Source organism: Platichthys flesus, chromosome 12, assembly GCF_949316205.1.
Source record: "Platichthys flesus chromosome 12, fPlaFle2.1, whole genome shotgun sequence".
NCBI lineage: Eukaryota > Metazoa > Chordata > Actinopteri > Pleuronectiformes > Pleuronectidae > Platichthys > Platichthys flesus.
In genome coordinates, this window is record NC_084956.1 from 9,730,893 (window position 1) to 9,747,854 (window position 16,962).

The 16,962-nt window shown below is 41.8% G+C and overlaps 2 protein-coding genes and 1 pseudogene across 2 annotated transcripts; 2 read left to right on the top strand and 1 right to left on the bottom strand.

The window, feature by feature from the left end:
• The first annotated feature begins 5,454 nt into the window (after positions 1 to 5,454).
• LOC133966564 (DNA damage-inducible transcript 4 protein-like) lies at positions 5,455 to 6,735 on the top strand (annotated as a pseudogene).
• Positions 6,736 to 7,144: 409 nt separating this feature from the next.
• dnajb12a (DnaJ heat shock protein family (Hsp40) member B12a) lies at positions 7,145 to 13,363 on the bottom strand. Its single transcript, XM_062400959.1, has 9 exons — positions 13,193 to 13,363; positions 12,671 to 12,848; positions 11,693 to 11,838; positions 11,434 to 11,604; positions 10,149 to 10,228; positions 9,953 to 10,062; positions 9,686 to 9,858; positions 8,990 to 9,132; positions 7,145 to 8,274 (listed from the first exon to the last, which is right to left on the bottom strand). The coding sequence occupies exons 1-8, from the start codon at positions 13,323 to 13,325 to the stop codon at positions 9,011 to 9,013; spliced, it is 1,113 nt and encodes a 370-aa protein (XP_062256943.1). The 5' UTR covers positions 13,326 to 13,363; the 3' UTR covers positions 7,145 to 8,274; positions 8,990 to 9,010.
• trmt2b (tRNA methyltransferase 2 homolog B) lies at positions 13,347 to 16,099 on the top strand. Its single transcript, XM_062400958.1, has 2 exons — positions 13,347 to 14,378; positions 15,303 to 16,099. The coding sequence occupies exons 1-2, from the start codon at positions 13,539 to 13,541 to the stop codon at positions 15,921 to 15,923; spliced, it is 1,461 nt and encodes a 486-aa protein (XP_062256942.1). The 5' UTR covers positions 13,347 to 13,538; the 3' UTR covers positions 15,924 to 16,099.
• Positions 16,100 to 16,962: the final 863 nt, after the last annotated feature.

Genomic DNA, 16,962 nt, shown 5'->3' on the forward strand with positions numbered 1-16,962 from the left:
TCTTTCTATTTATCTATCTATCTATCTATCTATCTATCTATCTATCTATCTATCTATCTATCTATCTATCTATCTATCTATCTATCTATCTATCTATCTATCTATCTATCTATCTATCTATCTATCTATCTATTTATCTATCTATCTACACAATCATCATAACATAGATATTACTCAGTAAGTTCTAAAGTTTCATATTTATTGTCTTAGCAGAGTTTCATTAATTGAAGAACACCCAAGCAAGATTTTAAATCCTTATTCAGGGAATTTCACACTTTCAGCATATACACATATGGACTAAAAAAATTCTTCTTCCTTTTATTATGATGATTGAAGTTACTAATCTTACTTGCACTGCTTCAGCTCTCACACCACTGTCGTTGAGCTGAATCATTAAAAACTGAACATTAATGTGTCACATTACCGGTATATTAAATTGTGATATTAGTATGAACCGTCTAGATTAATGTAATACAAAGATTAATTGCATGATACTGAACATTGTCTCTTTGTTAACTCTACATCCACCTATGCATGAAACTGAATTACTTGCCAAACCTGCAATCTTCTCCTTCCTGCCACTATGAGAGTAAAATATCGGAGACTTAATAATAAAGTTCGAGATGTGATGTCTGTGCTGCCTCAGATTCGTTATCACCATTGATTAAGAGACGACACAAAGGCAGTCAGTCTGAGATAATTCCCATGTTTTCGGAATTTGGGCGTTTTCATTGTGCCACAGCTTTAGTACCTGACTGTTTCTGCCCTGCCTGCTGCATTGCTCCCTGCCGTGCCCTCAGCAGATTCCTCCAGAGACACACACTGATTGACAGCTCTTAATTGAAGTGCTGGATTAACCGATGCCATGGTTTTGTTTCTTCATCCTGAAAAGAGTGTCTTTGAAGCCTTCTTAATAACGGCAGGCACTAGACAGGGCGTCATCCATCCTCTCGGCTGGGCGCTATAAAGTTTACGAGGAAAGATAAAGAGAGGGGGAGTTGTTTAAACTGAACACACACGTTAAAATGTAAAAAGAGTGGGACGTGATCAAATCCAAGTTTCTCAATCCAGACAGGATGACATGAGTGTGAACACATTTTACAGTAGAGCTGCACACTCTCAGATTGGTGAAAAACTATCATGTATGCAAACAACAGATTCTAACACTGTGCCTCTGCAGCTGTAGCGATCAGTCCGCTTCATTCTACATTAATCAGACTAAGAGCAATGAGTCAAATGAAGCAACGTGAATACAATTAAAAACATCCCATAAACCACATATTCAGTGCAGCTCTGGGAGTCACAGACGTGGCATGAACCGACTGACAGGTGAGAAGTGACAGTCACACAACTGAGAGGAGGAGCAGAACATGACAGGCCAACAATGTTCATCGTATTTATTGGAGTAAGTTACAGAAAGAAAGAAATGTGTGAGTCACAGAGCCAAAGGGGGTTTCGTGGTTTCGTGTAATCCTGATAAAGGGGAGGAAAATGTCAGTAGTGTGAGAGTGGTTTCCCCGGGTCCTATGCTTTGTGAAGGAAAGAAGAGAAACCTAATTGTGATGGTAAGAATAGCTGCAGGACGGAGACATGCAAAGATCAGATGATGCCCATAAACAAAACATGTTACCATACTGTCAGCCACCACATACCACAGAAGATAACACAACTTTCACAATCCTCTAGAATATCAAATGCTTTGTGTCACGTTTTGGAACCCAAGCGCATGGCATGATGAATGGCTGTGTGGTGATCGGGTAGTGGATCAATTAGTTTGGTCCAAACCATAAAGATGGAGGACACATCACTACTTCCTCCTGTTATTCAAAATTAAAGCTAAAATATCCCAGTAATGGGATCCACCATCTTGCCCTTTAGACGCAATTTGGATCTATATATACGTCTATGAATAAGTGATCATGGTGTGGATCCACATGGTCCCACCTATACACATAATCAACCAGTCACAAGTCTATTTCAGCTGTAAACACCACATTACTGTAGCATTAAATAACAAATTAAAACCAAATTCACCAGAAAAGAAATCAACGCATGAGCAAACATGGATGGATTTATGACCTGGATTGACACTAATATTCATTCATGGTTGATATTTCAGGATTTACAGAAATGTTAATTTATTATTATTATTAAGTTACACCCCATACGGATTATATCTGAAGTTATTCAATATTTAAAGAGTAGTCACAACAGCAACAACGAGTCGTGTTTAATTCAAACCAACCACAAAAGCATAACATCGGCAGCATGTCTAAATAATGCACAAGGTTCTAAAATGAGAGATCGCTTCAGTCAGGGACAAGCCGCGTTAAGAGTACTTATAAATAATGATCAGGATCCTTTCCGCTGTCTGATGTCATATGGTCGCGGCTCATCAGGTATGCATCGACTGTCATTTACTCCTTCACCTATCAACCGACAAAGCCTGATGACGTTCAACCGATATCAATAATCAGGCTCATTTTCAGGCACAGCCCTAATAACTGGAAACTAGAATAAGCTAATGAAAAATGTCAGTGAACCATATTTAAATTATGAATGAATTATATAAATTATATGTATATGTCAAATTAAATAATGCGACTCTCCTTAAATATATGTACAAACTGTGGAGTGGATAGATGCTCACAAACATTTATATATATTGATTCATGTAGTATCACTGTGCAGCTTATTTGAGTGTGTGGTCATGTTGCTTCTAATTTAATTTAAAGAGCTAAGTTTAATAAATGAGATTCAGTCTTAGAGGATGCTTGTACGTTCACAGTTCAGCAATGTCATACAACACAGTCAGTCAACTTTAGTTTTCTCACATTGTACTTAAATATAATTTCCTCAGTTGGTCTCATATATACATGGAAAAGGGATTTGATATTTCATTTGTAGACGATAATTTAAGAAAAATGGTTGTAAAAAAACTGCACATGTGCCAAACAGCTATTTCTGTTCAAGCTCATAAAATCTAAGTAATTGCTCAACCTTTTTTAAACATTCTCAATGAAGGGCGGTACTTTGAAACACCGGGTAGTTAATACTTTAACTCTCTTTTTGTGCAAATATAGTCTAATGCTCCATTAAACCCAACATTCAAAGTACAGGCCATAAGAAATAGATGTGTTAATGTGTTAGTGCAGCCGATTGTGCCTCAGCAAATATTCCCCCCCCCCCCCCTCTTGAGATTGCAGGTCTGTTTCTGCCTCCTCTAGCAATAAATCACAACCTAAAAGAAACGCTGTCCCACCTCTGACTTCAGGTGTCGCACTCACATGGAGCCAAACACAGAACCCTGCCCTTGGAGACCCCAGGGTTTTCAGATAATAAACACTGGGCTGTGAGGAATGAGATGATGCACACATGGGGTATTTAGCAGGGAAATGGAATGACCCTCTATTCGTACTATGATCGTACGCAGAGGGGACGACGCTGCCCCACTTTTCATGTACAAAAACCCCCCATAAAGAGTCCAGGACTGTTACACAAAGACATTTCAGACGTCTCAGTAAGGTGGACCCTGCTCCCGACAGCACGCTGTTGCCATAGTTACAGCCTGGCAAACACAAGCCAGGAACCCTTTTACCTTTTACCCGTTTTCTGAATTAATCACCAACATGGGCACATTCAAAAGTGCCTGAAGAAGGTTGCATGTGTCCACTCTCTGTAAGTGCCTCGTAATCACTGGATAATTCTCACAACCAATGCTGGAACAAATAATAGGAAAATGAAAAATAGAGAGGGCAAAGGTTTTTGGTTTCTGATTCATTGCAATGTGCTGCAGATCAAAGCACAATGTTCCAGAAATGGACAAATAAATCAATTCCTAACAATTCATTTTGCAGTAGATTTATTATAGGTGAATTATGGAATGGCCTGAGGCTGGTTGGCCTAACAGCTCTCTCACGCCTTCGTTGAACAGTAAAACACAGAGCCTGTCACGCTTTATTTCCTCTTCAACATTTTACTCCCTTGTTTTCCCCACGACATGTCAAAAATAATGTTTCACCCCAAACAGGGAAACTTAGTAAAATGACACATTAACATCCGTATGCCGGGTTCAGTGACACATTAACAAGCAAGGAAAAAAGACCATAGGGGAGACCATGGCAGCTTCTTTATTGTCTTCAATTTTAAGGTGATGGACTGGCGCCACGATCTGGATATACAGTGTATTACACCATTTATGTTGAGATATTGCATCAGTAGATATACTGTAAAGTAAACGCCTGCAGTAAATCCATCTGCAACCATTCTAGTAATATTCTTTCATGTGGATTCCCCAGTTTTACCAGTACAAGTAAGTTTTGTGACCTATTTCCATGGCAGATTAGATTTTTAAGGTGTCTGATATTGTTTTCTTGACAAATTATGATGAATAGTCTAGAACTGGGCTTTACTAGCAGCCAACCTTCATTCGTTAAGGGTGTTTCACATTGCCTATGTTTGAACAGCACCCCATTGAAGTGCATGCAATGGTGTGATTTTTTAGGCTACTCCCATGGATATCACACACAGGGAGGGTTTAGCTCTGAAGGACTAGAAAGGGGGGACAGAGTTGTTTTTTCAGCAGTGGGGGATGGTCTCTCTCTCTCTCTGTGTGTTCAGGCTTGTGGTCAGGAGTTACTCCAAAAGTTGCTATAGACCTGTCGGCTGCTTCTCTAAAGCTCTTGGAATCAATCTCTAATCTAAATCTAAAAAAAAAGGGTTCTTGTAAATGATTGAAATCCTTGTAAAAGATCACACCACCTCCGCACACTAGACAAACACACATTTAACCAACCTACTGACACAGTGTGAAACAATCAGCACATGCAGTCCAGATACACTACATGTGTTGACTCTGGTCAATTCAATGATGACCCGCATTAAAGTATTACCATAATAGTTGGTAATAAATGGGTTTAATTGTATCTGGAGCTAAAATATCTTAATTTCTGCCATGATCCTACTTTGATTTCACAGTTATTTTTTTTTTTATTAAAGTAAAGTTTCAAATAATGCTCTTTTCCTTTTTTATGTGTGACACAGTCTTACCCACATTGATTGGCTCGGTCAGTGTGGCTCCTATTTGTGGCTCTTGGTATTATAAATAAAAACTTGTGAATTAGTTTGAGTGGGGGTCAAGCGGCTGTGGGGGTCAGAGGGGAGGGGGCTGCACATCAAAGCAGCCAACAATGTTACCAGGCAGGCTAGCGAGATGGGAGACGTGTGCTTTAACCTCATTGGCTTACCAAAACAATGGGCGGGCCGTTGAGGGCTTGGGTATTTAATGCTTTGTTCCATTGTTACAGTGTTTTCCAGCTGGTCTGGTGATAGGAGCTTCGGGGCCCCACTGTTACGGGACACTGTTGCACCCTCTCTTTCTTTCTTTACGCTAACAGTCCCTTTTTTTACTTGTTTTTGTCTGAAGATGTCTTTTTCCTGCAACCAGTCCCTTGACGGCAGCTTTCCTCCCTCTCCGGCGGAGGACAGGGGCGCACAGCGGCTGTCCTGGGGCAGCCTGCTGCACAGGCTGGCCGAGCTGAAGGGGCTCAACCAGCAGGTCCCAGAAGAGCAGGGCTGCATGAGCGAGTCTGGTGAGTGTCACTGGCTTTTGTTTGGAGCAGGAGGACCCAATGTCTTTTGTTTGTGTTGATGCAAATAGTCGCCTAGATGCTTTTTATTTGATCTTTTGTTGAGATGTTTACTTGCACATCAAAAAACCCTGAAACAACTGAAAATAGAGCGACAAAGGGTGAAAGGAGATTAAAGCTTATACTGACCAGCCTCTATCTTTAACCACCATTAAACTGAGTTTTAAATTTAGGGTGAGTCTAACCTGTATTCTTTTGTTTCAGGATCTTTAGCAGACATGTCTCTCTCAGAGTCTGACAGCAGCATCTTTTCTGACCCCCTGGAGGAGGCCCTAGCCACAGATGTCCGTGCAACTATCACACAAAGCCTCAACAATGCCTCCCACATCCTGGGCTGCTCCAAACTCATCCTACCCGACTGTCTCTTGCACAGCATCAGCCAGGAGCTGCTCCACCTGGCTACATGCGAGCCCTGCGGCCTCAGGGGAGCACTCATCGACCTGTGTGTGGACAGGGGGGAACAGGGCTCCTTGTGCACTGTGGACCAAATAGCAGTAGATGCCACCCTGGTCCCAACCTTCCACGTGACCCTCCTGCTCAGACCCGAGTCCAGCGGGTTGTGGCCGAGGGTTCAGAAGCTCTTCAAGGGGAGCAGGTCCCCGCAGACGTCTGGGACGCCTCTGGGGCCCCGGAGCACTCTGAGGCTGAGTAGGAGATTCAGGGCCATCAAGAGGAAACTGTATAGTTCAGGGGAGTTGCTGATTGAAGAGTGCTGCTGACCAAGCACTTCTCTCCTTGATGAGCTGAACTAAATTCATGTTGAACATGAAAAAGAAGCAATGTAACGCCCATCGGTACCGACCAGATTGCCCTGACACAACACGTACATCTCTTTGAGTGCATTAACGTGTGACTAAGGTTTTCCTGGAACCAGCTACAGTCATGAGGTTGCTACTCACCTGTCTGCAGGTGAATCAACAGTGAAGACTCATGTTGGAACATGGGTCGCTTTGTTTCCTATGATTGTAAAGTCACACCCTAAAAGGAACTGGCTTAAGTATTTGATAGTCAAATATTATCAACCAAAACTTGTGTTGTTTTGTACATGACTCAAAGAACATAAAGAAATAAATTATTTTCTACTGAATTGTGTTACGATTTTCTGCTTTGTGAAAACAGTGTCCCATTACCAAACTAATCCTATAAAGCATTTAATAGTGACAGACTATACACACTAATGATCATAGCACACTGATAGCAGCTAGTAAACAGAATAAAATAAATTGTATACAACTGCTGTGCTTTATTTAGTAAACTAGAACTGCACTGAGTACTCAGCTGTGGCATATGATGTGGTGAGGGGCATTCCAAAAAAGATCACCTAAAATGTCAGGTGTCGATGGTTTGGTTAGTGGCTGTGTTCTAAATACTGAACACCTAACTGTCCCTGACTGTTATGCTGGCGTATAAGCGTTACATATAGTAGTGCAGTGTGAAAGAGTGAATCTGACTTAACTGGAGAGAGCTATGAGTGGTAGGCAAGACTGGAAAACAGATTCACAAATTCAGTCCACTTACTCAGATGCATATGTGAAGGCCGAACAATCCTACATTGAAAACAGCCGACATTTTGCAAACATGCTCTGTTCTACAATGTAAAAGAGAAAAAAAAAAATCAAAATTCCCCCTTAATCTGTATCACAATTTAATGGTTTCTTCCCAGGAACAGGTGTCATTTCCCAATCAAATTTGGTGGAAATCAATTATGAGTTTTTGCATAATTCTGCTAACAAGTAAACACAAGACACAGCTGAAAACATATCATGTCATTGTTAATAACAATTAGTTTGTTATCTGTTATTTGCATCGACAGAACAGTATCTATCAACAGCACATTCATAAAATAGGCTCTGTGCAGTACATCTGGTGTCTGATTTAACTATACTTAATTTTTTAATTAATACACATTAGAGTCACAGATGCATTATGAATTTGGGACGAGCACATCAGCTCATTACAAAAGCACAAGTGTGTGTGTGCCTGAATGCTTTACAGAAAAGATAGGCACCCAACAATCATTGAAGAAATTTAATTTAAAGAAATCTTTGTACAATTTTAGCTTGTTAATTTAATAAATATGTTTTAGTTTTATTTGTGCAATGATTCTCAATACTCCAACAGACTACAAGCGATTCCACATAACATTATAGTATATGATATTAACTTCAATAAACCCTGAACTGTTAAAAGTAAAATGAATATTTACATAGGTAAGAACTATAAAAATGACACACGCACGTTGTGAGTGGCTCAGACGTCTGTCTATGAGAAGGCCATGAGGTTTCTCAAAATGTTAAAGGAAAAACAAAAAAAAGATCCGGACAGAGAAAACTAGACTTAGCAGCTTTGTTACTGTTCAAATATGCTCTTACTTTTCCACGGAAGCCCAGTGGACCCTCGCCACCCCGAAGACACTAGAGTAAGAAAATGTCAGCAGTCAACTCAAAGCTTCTCACAGTTCTACAGGAAGTCAATCTACAGCGAGTTGCAGAGAGGTTCCCTGATGAGGTCTGTCGCCCACTGCACACAAGGCATGTTTGATTCTCTTGGTTTTGCCGCAGAAATATGCTCCAATCTGAGTGGGCTCCGACCAATTTTTTCTAATTAGATTCAAGTACAGAGGAACCTGAGGAGAACAAAAGAATCAGGGATTAGTATGCAGCAATCACTTACCATATGATAAACATTTAACACATGTGAATACAGCCAAGACACAGAATCAATTATTCAATCATCACCACCATCACTTGTGCAATATTCTGTATCAGTGGAGCAGCTACAAGATGAAATTGATGACTTGAGTTTGATCCACTCAACTACAACTTTTACTATTCTTACAGTTCAAAAAGCAGATTTCCTTTCATACATATTTTTTTAAATACACTCCCCACTTACAGGTGACTAAGAGTTTTGTTCGGTAAAAGACCTGCAGCGACTTGACCCTTGCTCAACCCTTGGATTATAGGTAATCCATCACAGTGACCCATCAGTTGCCTCTATTGATGCATCTTTATTGGTCAAAGTTCTGTCATCACATGGTAATGCAGTTGTAAGTGGGGGGCCTGTGTTAAAAGCTCTCCTTGTTGTTGCAGTAAAAAGTTTGTGGGAATCTCATGACATCTGAGACAGCAGCCCAGGTGACCCTCGAGCATCAGGTGTCAGTCGATAGGACGGAAATAAATATATACACGCTGTAATGGATTAAAATGAATGGCGACAGTGGCCTGCAGGGTCGGCAATCAAGGTGGTGGGATAAAACATGCAGAACACCCAAGTCGTTGCAGGTCATTTACTGTGCATATTAGCAGCTCTAATGTCCCTGTGATGTCCGTGCAACTTACCCATGTATGTGCAAGTGGTTTCTAGCCATCCAATAGGACCTGAATGTCTGATAGTCTGGAACAGCTGGGTGTCCCCATTCTCTGCGCCCTTTGGTACAACTCTGAATCCCCAAAGTAACGAGCACGGTACAGTAAGCCTTCCTCTGAAAGCACAAGAGGACAGCATGTCAGTTAGCGAAACTGGGCTTCAGTCAATTACTCTTAAAAACACAATACCATAATAAAATAACAATAATAAACTTTTAAAAACAGATTTTCTAACTCATACAAAAGGTTGAAATAGTATCATAACTTTTCAGGGACAAAGCCAAGATCAGGGAATAAAATAATAAAGAAATAAAACATTACAATACGGGTAATAAAAATGGCATACCAGGATTAGTTAAATAAAAAAAGATACGTTTTAGGAGCAGATGTCATTGCATTCCAACAATCAACAAAAAAGCAAAGTCAGCAGAAGAAAACCAGCTGAAATACAGGTGGTGTACTATACTATGCAGCTGCATTACTTTAGCCTGGAGCTGAGATAATCTATTGAATTATTAATCAATCACTCGTAAATTATTCTGCATACATTTTTAAAGCTTATTTGTTTTAGCTAGCTTTAAAGGCTTGAATATTTAAAATCAGGAGAATCCCCAGCAAATTAATTGAAAATTTTAATAAGTGTGATGTGCAGCATTTCTGTGAACTCACTCTGCTGCTTTTCCTTCCAACAGTTGTTTCTAAGGTTGGAGATATAGTCATCTTCTACACTTCTCTCCAAATTCTTCATGTTATTCCCCGAATATTCTTCATTGAAACGATCTCCCACGTAAAAAGGCACCTTCAGGTGGGATGTATGCCTTTTGTGAATGTGTCCAGCTGATCTAAGGCAAGGAGGAGATACAGTAACAGAGTGAGACAGACGTCGATGCATTTCCACACGGACTCAGAAAGCATTAGGATTGTTGTGCCACTTACGGGCGGTAGCTAAGGCTGTAAGGAGGCTGGGTAACCATCATCTGGCTGAGAGCAGAAACAATGATAAGGATTAAGATGGGCATCAGCTGGACAAAGAGAGCCAGTCCTCCCTGTCGAGAGAAGGAAAAAAGAGGAGGGTTTATTCTCAGCTGGTATCATATTCAAGTGTGACTGAAATATTAAAGACGGGACTTACATCTCTCTGTTGTTCTCGTCTTTCTTGTCTGTTATTTTGTGCAAAATGCATTCTTCCGTTTCTGTAAACGTGTACGTTACCTAAAATGAATGAAAATAAAAATAAAAAAAACATAAACATAAACAGGCACAAAGCAGAGTTGAGACCAAGCTATCGGAGGAGATTAAAAGGCGTTTAGAACATTCTATTACAACTATCACATCGTCGAACAGAGGCCTTGTTAAGAACTGGTATGAACACCTGGCAAGGGTGTTTTGATAACTAGTGGAAAACTTTAAATTCAGCTGTTAACGCACCGATGACACATTTGAGCTCTGATCACTCAGACCACATTCAGAGGTGGTCTAGGCCAGATTCTTTTAGCAGTGTGACCAAAAAATGCGTCCTGGGCCCTATTTAAAGGTTCTCTTAATAGGTTGACGTCCTCTGACCTGCTACAGTTTCATAATGCACCAAATTTTTTTTATGTAGTATTATTTTAAAACATGCCTGTGTTAAGTTGCATATAAAGTGGGGAAGTGAGATCCTATCACACGTGGTCACTTGAGACATACATGGTGACACATACAAGGTGTGAACTGTAGTACTAGCTGTCCACTTGTCATCGTATCACTCGAGACTGATGTTAATACCAAGTCTGATCAGGGCCAGAGGGAACATTTCAATGAGTATATTTGCAGACAGAATTCTATTTTTAATGAGGCTGGTGAAGTATGTAACCTACATCGACTGATCCGATCTTAAGACATTTGTTTCAGCCTGTTCACGCCAAATAGTTGATATATATATATATATATATATATATATATATCACATTATATAGCAGTGCAATGAATGTAGTAATTACAGCTGACATGACTGAAGTCTGTCTTTTTCACCCTATCACACAGAGGCAAACAAAACAAGGAACCAGGCATAATGATGCTCAACATGGTTTTAAGATATTAAATAGATAATAACTGCTGTAAGTTGCACTGAGCTTTGCTTGGAACTGGCATCAGCTGGTATTGTTTGGCTTGTGGAACAGAAGGTGTGGTTGAAATTGAGGCTGAACAGCCAGTCAGACAGCTATCTAAGATACCATCAGTCTGAACACGGATAAGATCTGAGCAAAGCAAGCTTTTCAAGACAACGCACAACAACCACCAGTGATGGCGACACAAGGTCCAATGACTGCTGATGGCAAACTGATGGCTTTGAGTGGCTCACCCTCATGTCAAATGGGTTCGTCAGGCATGTCAACCCAAAATACAACACACACAGCGTTCACCTGGCCTCTACTTACTTGACGGGAAGCCTCCACCGAAGAACATGTTGAAGAGGTCCTCGGGTGAAATGTCTGCTTCAAAATCACGCTGGTGTCTCTGTCTGGTTGGATGTGATCGTTCCTCTCCATACTGGTCATATTGCTTTCGTTTGTCAGTGTTGCTCAGGACGGCGTAGGCATTACCAATAGCTGAAAGAAACACACAAAAATGTGCACTTATAATAATGACATTTACATGTCCCCCATAGAACAGCAGCCGAGAGAACTTTTAATTTACCTTTAAATGCCTCTGTGGCTCCAGGTGCATGATTTTTGTCTGGGTGAAATTTCAAGGCCAGCTTCCTGTAAGCCTTTTTAAGATCCTCTTCAGAAGCCTCCTTTTCAACTCCCAGAGTTTGGTAATAATCTTTACAGCTCTTAATTCTGAAACAGAAAATAAGAATTAGATATGGTTAGACTCTAGCCGCTAAGAGGATTGTGGGGGAGACAAATAAATAAAAATACTGAAGACACAACAAACAGGTACATCTACATCCTCATTAAGCTATAAGTCGTTCAACCAACATACTATTGGCGATATCTGAGTTAACCATCTGAACATTATTCCGCACTCTGGATGCATCATGTTCACTTGAAATTGCCATTTTCAAATTATATATGAAAAAAGGCATATTTTTTTACAATTTAAACCCTATGTTTACTGTGTGGAGCATCATGGTAGATTGTGGTTTGTTCGATAATTAAAACGTGCATCACAAATTATGCATTTTCACAGTAAAAGCAGTATTAACATTAGGTTATTTGACTCATGATAAAATCAGTGCTTCTACCTTCTTGGTCAACTTATCAGAGACGACATCTCCAATCCTAGATCTGATAGAAACTGCTACAAGATAATCGACAACATACCAATTATTGATTGATATCAGGAAACCGAGTAATTCTGCAAATCACATTCATTTCACCAACTCATCAATGAAATGTGATTTGTAAATTCTCAGATGCAATGACGATGCCGTGTTTTGTCTGGATAAAGCTGCAACATTCAACTTCAACCCTTATTTCTACACACTAGACCTTTAAGATATTCACTGTGGCAAGAAAATAACATAATCACATTGTAGAAGCAGAATCATGATAAGTTTTTCTTCGAGTGATACTCTGCAGACTGCCCATGATGCAAGTAATAGACTCATTGTCGTAGTTTTAGCACTGAGTAGAACACACAACAGGACAGCTCCACATGTTCACTGACTTTCTGACAGCCTCGACCTGCTCGGCAGTGAAGGGTTTGGCCGAGTCTGTGGTACCCGGGGCGGATCCAGCCGGCTGCTCTGCGGGGCCGCGGTGCCTCATAGCGGGCCCGTCTCCGTTCACAGGGCCGCCGTTCTCCTCTGGAGGCTTCCCGTTCTGCTCTAATGACTCCAACAAGTCTGGAAAGAAAGTGCAGCCATGTTACTCACGAATAACAATCGAATGTGTTTACCAGGCAGTTAGCACATCGAGCTAAAGGCTAGTAGCGTAGCGGCTACCGAGGACGTCGGGGCTGAAATTTAAACTACGAATAAGCAAAAGCTGTTTAAAGCCGGTGCGTAACCAAATATATCAGAGGGACTGTGGCTGGAGTCTGAGAAAACTACAAATACCAGCATCGGTCGGTGGCAGGTGGTGTGACGGTTAAGACGGTTATGCTAACGTTGGCTAATTTGGCTTCAGAGCCATGGCCCACCGTAAGACACACAAACCACCGAAGAAAACACACGTTTGTTCGACGTACTTTTGGCTCGATCCGTGGGAAACAGGCGCTGCGCCTTGTCCAGGAACTTCCTGGCTTTGTCTGGTTGGTTGTTGCCGATCGCGTTCAGGGCTATTTTGATGCACCGATCGGCTTCGTCCTTGTTTGAGTCCATCGCGACACAGCGGAAATGTTTACTTGCCTCGGGTCGCAGCTAAGTGACGTCAGGAAGACGTCTCTGTAATTATACGTCATGCGAAGTGAAACGACTTTACCCTTCAGACCTTTGAAACCCTCCTACAACACGCGGGTCAACTCTGATATTTAAACTAATCTATGTCGATTATATGTTTTTAATCTTAAATGCACATTCTCTAGCTTAAAAAAAATGGTGCTGGCAGCTTCACGGAGCAGGTCAGTCGTTTTTCTTAAATGCAACATGCTGTGTTCACCCAGGACTCCATGTTTGTGGTTTTCAACTGATGACAGTGTTTTAGCTGAGCAAAGGAAACCACAGTCAAAGCCCCAGCAGAGAAAGAGTCAGAAGGAACCTCCCTGTTCGTGGGAGGAGAGGCTGGCGGATGTGGTCACCCCTCTGTGGAGGCTCAGCTACGAGGAGCAACTTGAGCTCAAGCAAAACCACCAGCTGAGGATCCTGTCACAGCTCTCCGGGCATCAATCACAGTCCTTCTCCCCTGCGAGAGGTAGACTCAGCTTCCCCGTCCTCTCCATCCTGCCCTCCCCGGTGAGGGACGGCTACCGCAACAAGTCCACGTTTTCTGTCAACAGAGGAGTGGATGGAAACCCAAAGACGGTGGGCTTCTACGTGGGCACAGGCCGGCAGGGGAACATCGTCTGCGTCAATGGAGACCACCTGCTCAACATCCCGGAGAAGCACAAACAAGTGGCCAGATGCTACCAGGAGTTCATCCGCCTATCCCCCTTAGAGCCCTGCCTGCAGTTCCACACCGGGGGGCACTGGCGAGAGGTCACAGTGAGGACCAACACGAAGGGCCACACCATGGTTATAGTCTACTTCCATCCGCAGAGTCTCACTCAAGAGGAGATGGCGGTACATAAGGCTGACCTGATGGGTCACTTCACGCAGGGTCCTGGGTCAGTGTGTCAGCTGGATTCACTGTTCTTCCAGGAGAGTAGCATGACTCGCTGCACTCATGAGGAATCTCCCTACCAGCTGCTGCATGGTCAGCCACACATATACGAGGAGGTAATATGGACCAACTGGGCACAATAACACGGAATCTGTGAGGGACTTCTGTAACTTTATAATCTTCAGACGCTCTCGTACAGTTGGTTGTTTTTTAATCTTAATACAAATTTAGTTTGTTTAAAGATATTGATACATATATACTTTGTTTTCATGGTTTCTAAGTGACATAATACTGAAGACACAGATTTGAAGAAACAGTTTTCTCATCAACAATAAAAATAATACTGGAAAAATTCCTTTCGTAAAAGATACTTAGAAATACCTGTTGGACATGACTTCTAAATGTAAAGTTGGTAGGGATTTAACAATATCAGACCTTGATGTTTGAGCCGAGTCTTTTTTGGTTTTCAAGTCGACTGACTTTAATGGGAGTCTCCTCTCTCTGGATTATTATCTGTCTTGATCTAATTAAACAAGTGCAACATTAACCACATATTCGATGACTCAATCAGGAATGCAACAAAATATGAGACACACACAGAGGTGAAACTGAAATTTTATTTAGCTCAAATGCTGCAATTGCTGCTGTGGCAACATGTTGGGGTATTGTGATTCTTTAGTCCTGTGAGAATGTGAGAATGTGGATGTTTGTATCACAGTTTCAGAACCGTTACACCCAGAAGGCCGCTCAGAGAGCACCTTCCTCTGCCAAGACTAACGCCCTATCTGGCCATGTTGAACAATGGACAAATTCTTGCATCCACACCCAAAATTCAATGAGTTCCTACAGGGGTTATTCCCCACCCCTCCCCAAGCTTTTATAATAATCAGTCAAGTAGGTTCTGAGTACTCCTGCTGACAGAGAGACATACGACAATGAAAACATAATCTGCTTGGCTGAGTAAGAAATTGGGGATAGTAGTAAGTGTTGACTTTAAGATTTTTTTTCATTTCTGATTCTATGTCTCTTGTCATCCACAGTTGCTGGGATTCAAGTTCCGCATCTCTGCTGATGCCTTTTTCCAAGTGAACCAGGTGGCTGCTCAGGTGCTCTATGGAACAGTGAGAGACCTGTGTGTCCCAAACACAGAGGAAAGCAGAGAAAGAAGGACACTTGGTGGTTCTCTTTTAGACGTGTGCTGTGGGACAGGTGCTATTGGCATTACCATATCACCCAGAGTGGAAAAAGTTATTGGTATAGAGCTCATAGAACAGGCAGTGGAAGATGCAAGACACAATGCAGCTTTCAATAACGTCCCGAACTGTGAGTTTATTCCTGGTAAGGCAGAGGTGGTGCTTCCTGGACTCATGTCACAGCTCAGCTCCACAGGTGGAGGCCTCACAGCTGTGGTAAACCCTGCTCGGGCTGGCCTGCACCCCAGAGTGGTCCGAGCGTTACGAAACCAGCCTTCTATTCGCCGTCTGGTCTACGTCTCCTGTAAACCACAAGGAGAGGCTATGAGGAACTTCAGGGAGCTGTGCTGTGAACCCGACCCGCAGAAGAAACTCACAGGAGACGCGTTCTCTCCTACTCTGGCTGTGCCTGTGGACATGTTCCCACACACTCCTCACTGTGAACTGGTGCTCCTTTTTGAGCGCTAGCAAATGTGTCACACTCAAAGGTTTAATGGGTTTAATCTTTCACCAACAACGCTGCTTTAGAAGGAGAACACGGGGTTGAATAATGATTTACATTTGCTAGATGATAATAGAGGTGTTTGTTACCACCACTATCTACACACAGAGTGTTTTTTTACATGATTAAACCTCCTTTCAGAGCTCTGTGGTACCACTGATTATTACCTCTGTTCAGAAGGTTATGTTTTCATCTTTACCATTTATTTGTTTGTCAGCAGGACTATGGGAAAACCCACTGAATAGATTTTTTTGTTCAAGTACAGGACCTGGGCATAGAAAGAAACCATTTCATCTTGGGCAGATCCAAGAATAGTTTTTCACTTTATTTAGCATTTTGAGATATGTCTGTGAGATACATTTTCATAAATTTCCCAGGGAATCATACTCCTATTGTCTTTCCCCATTTCACACTCGCACGGTCCTGTCAATAAAGGCAAAAAGGGCCAAAAATATATGTGCGTGCAATTTGGTGCAGCTTGAAGTTAAGTGGAGGACGTGGAGGTGTGTGCTCGAATCATTTCCGTTTAGCTAAAGGGACTTTTTTTCATTAACCATTTACTCCATACAATCTCTTACACTGTCTTTATCTGAGGCTATCACATTAGATTTATTACATTATAGTATCAACTGTGCACAATCTCTGTCGGGATTCCCGCTTACTCTGCCCTGCAGTAGCTGTGTTTGTGCAATAGGTGGTGTCAGTTCTGCCTCTTTGCCTCCATCCCTCAAGGAAACTGGGTGAAAACAGCTGTTGCACAACCATGTGTTGGTCCATCCCATTCATATCAGTTCACTAAAGTTTAGAACATGGTGTCTGAATGGTATAACCGTCAGTGGCCACCATCGTTTAAGTGTGGTCATACATTACGACAGGGCTCAAAGATAAGATGATCTTTTATCTCCGTGCATGAAGTAATGGGATGATTATGCTTAAATCATCCAGGCAGTGCCAGGGTAAACACTCAGTCAGGGAACTGAACTATAATAGCCCCACAACAGCTGC

Excerpts from the sequence above, each read along its gene's own strand:
- trmt2b (XM_062400958.1), top strand. The coding sequence starts at position 13,539 with ATGGTGCTGGCAGCTTCACGGAGCAGGTCAGTCGTTTTTCTTAAATGC. Across the intron at positions 14,379-15,302 it reads AGCCACACATATACGAGGAG|TTGCTGGGATTCAAGTTCCG; the intron begins GTAATATGGACC and ends TGTCATCCACAG.
- dnajb12a (XM_062400959.1), bottom strand. The coding sequence starts at position 13,325 with ATGGACTCAAACAAGGACGAAGCCGATCGGTGCATCAAAATAGCCCTG. Across the intron at positions 10,229-11,433 it reads CGGTGGAGGCTTCCCGTCAA|GTAACGTACACGTTTACAGA; the intron begins GTAAGTAGAGGC and ends CATTCATTTTAG. Across the intron at positions 9,859-9,952 it reads TACAGCCTTAGCTACCGCCC|ATCAGCTGGACACATTCACA; the intron begins GTAAGTGGCACA and ends TCCTTGCCTTAG.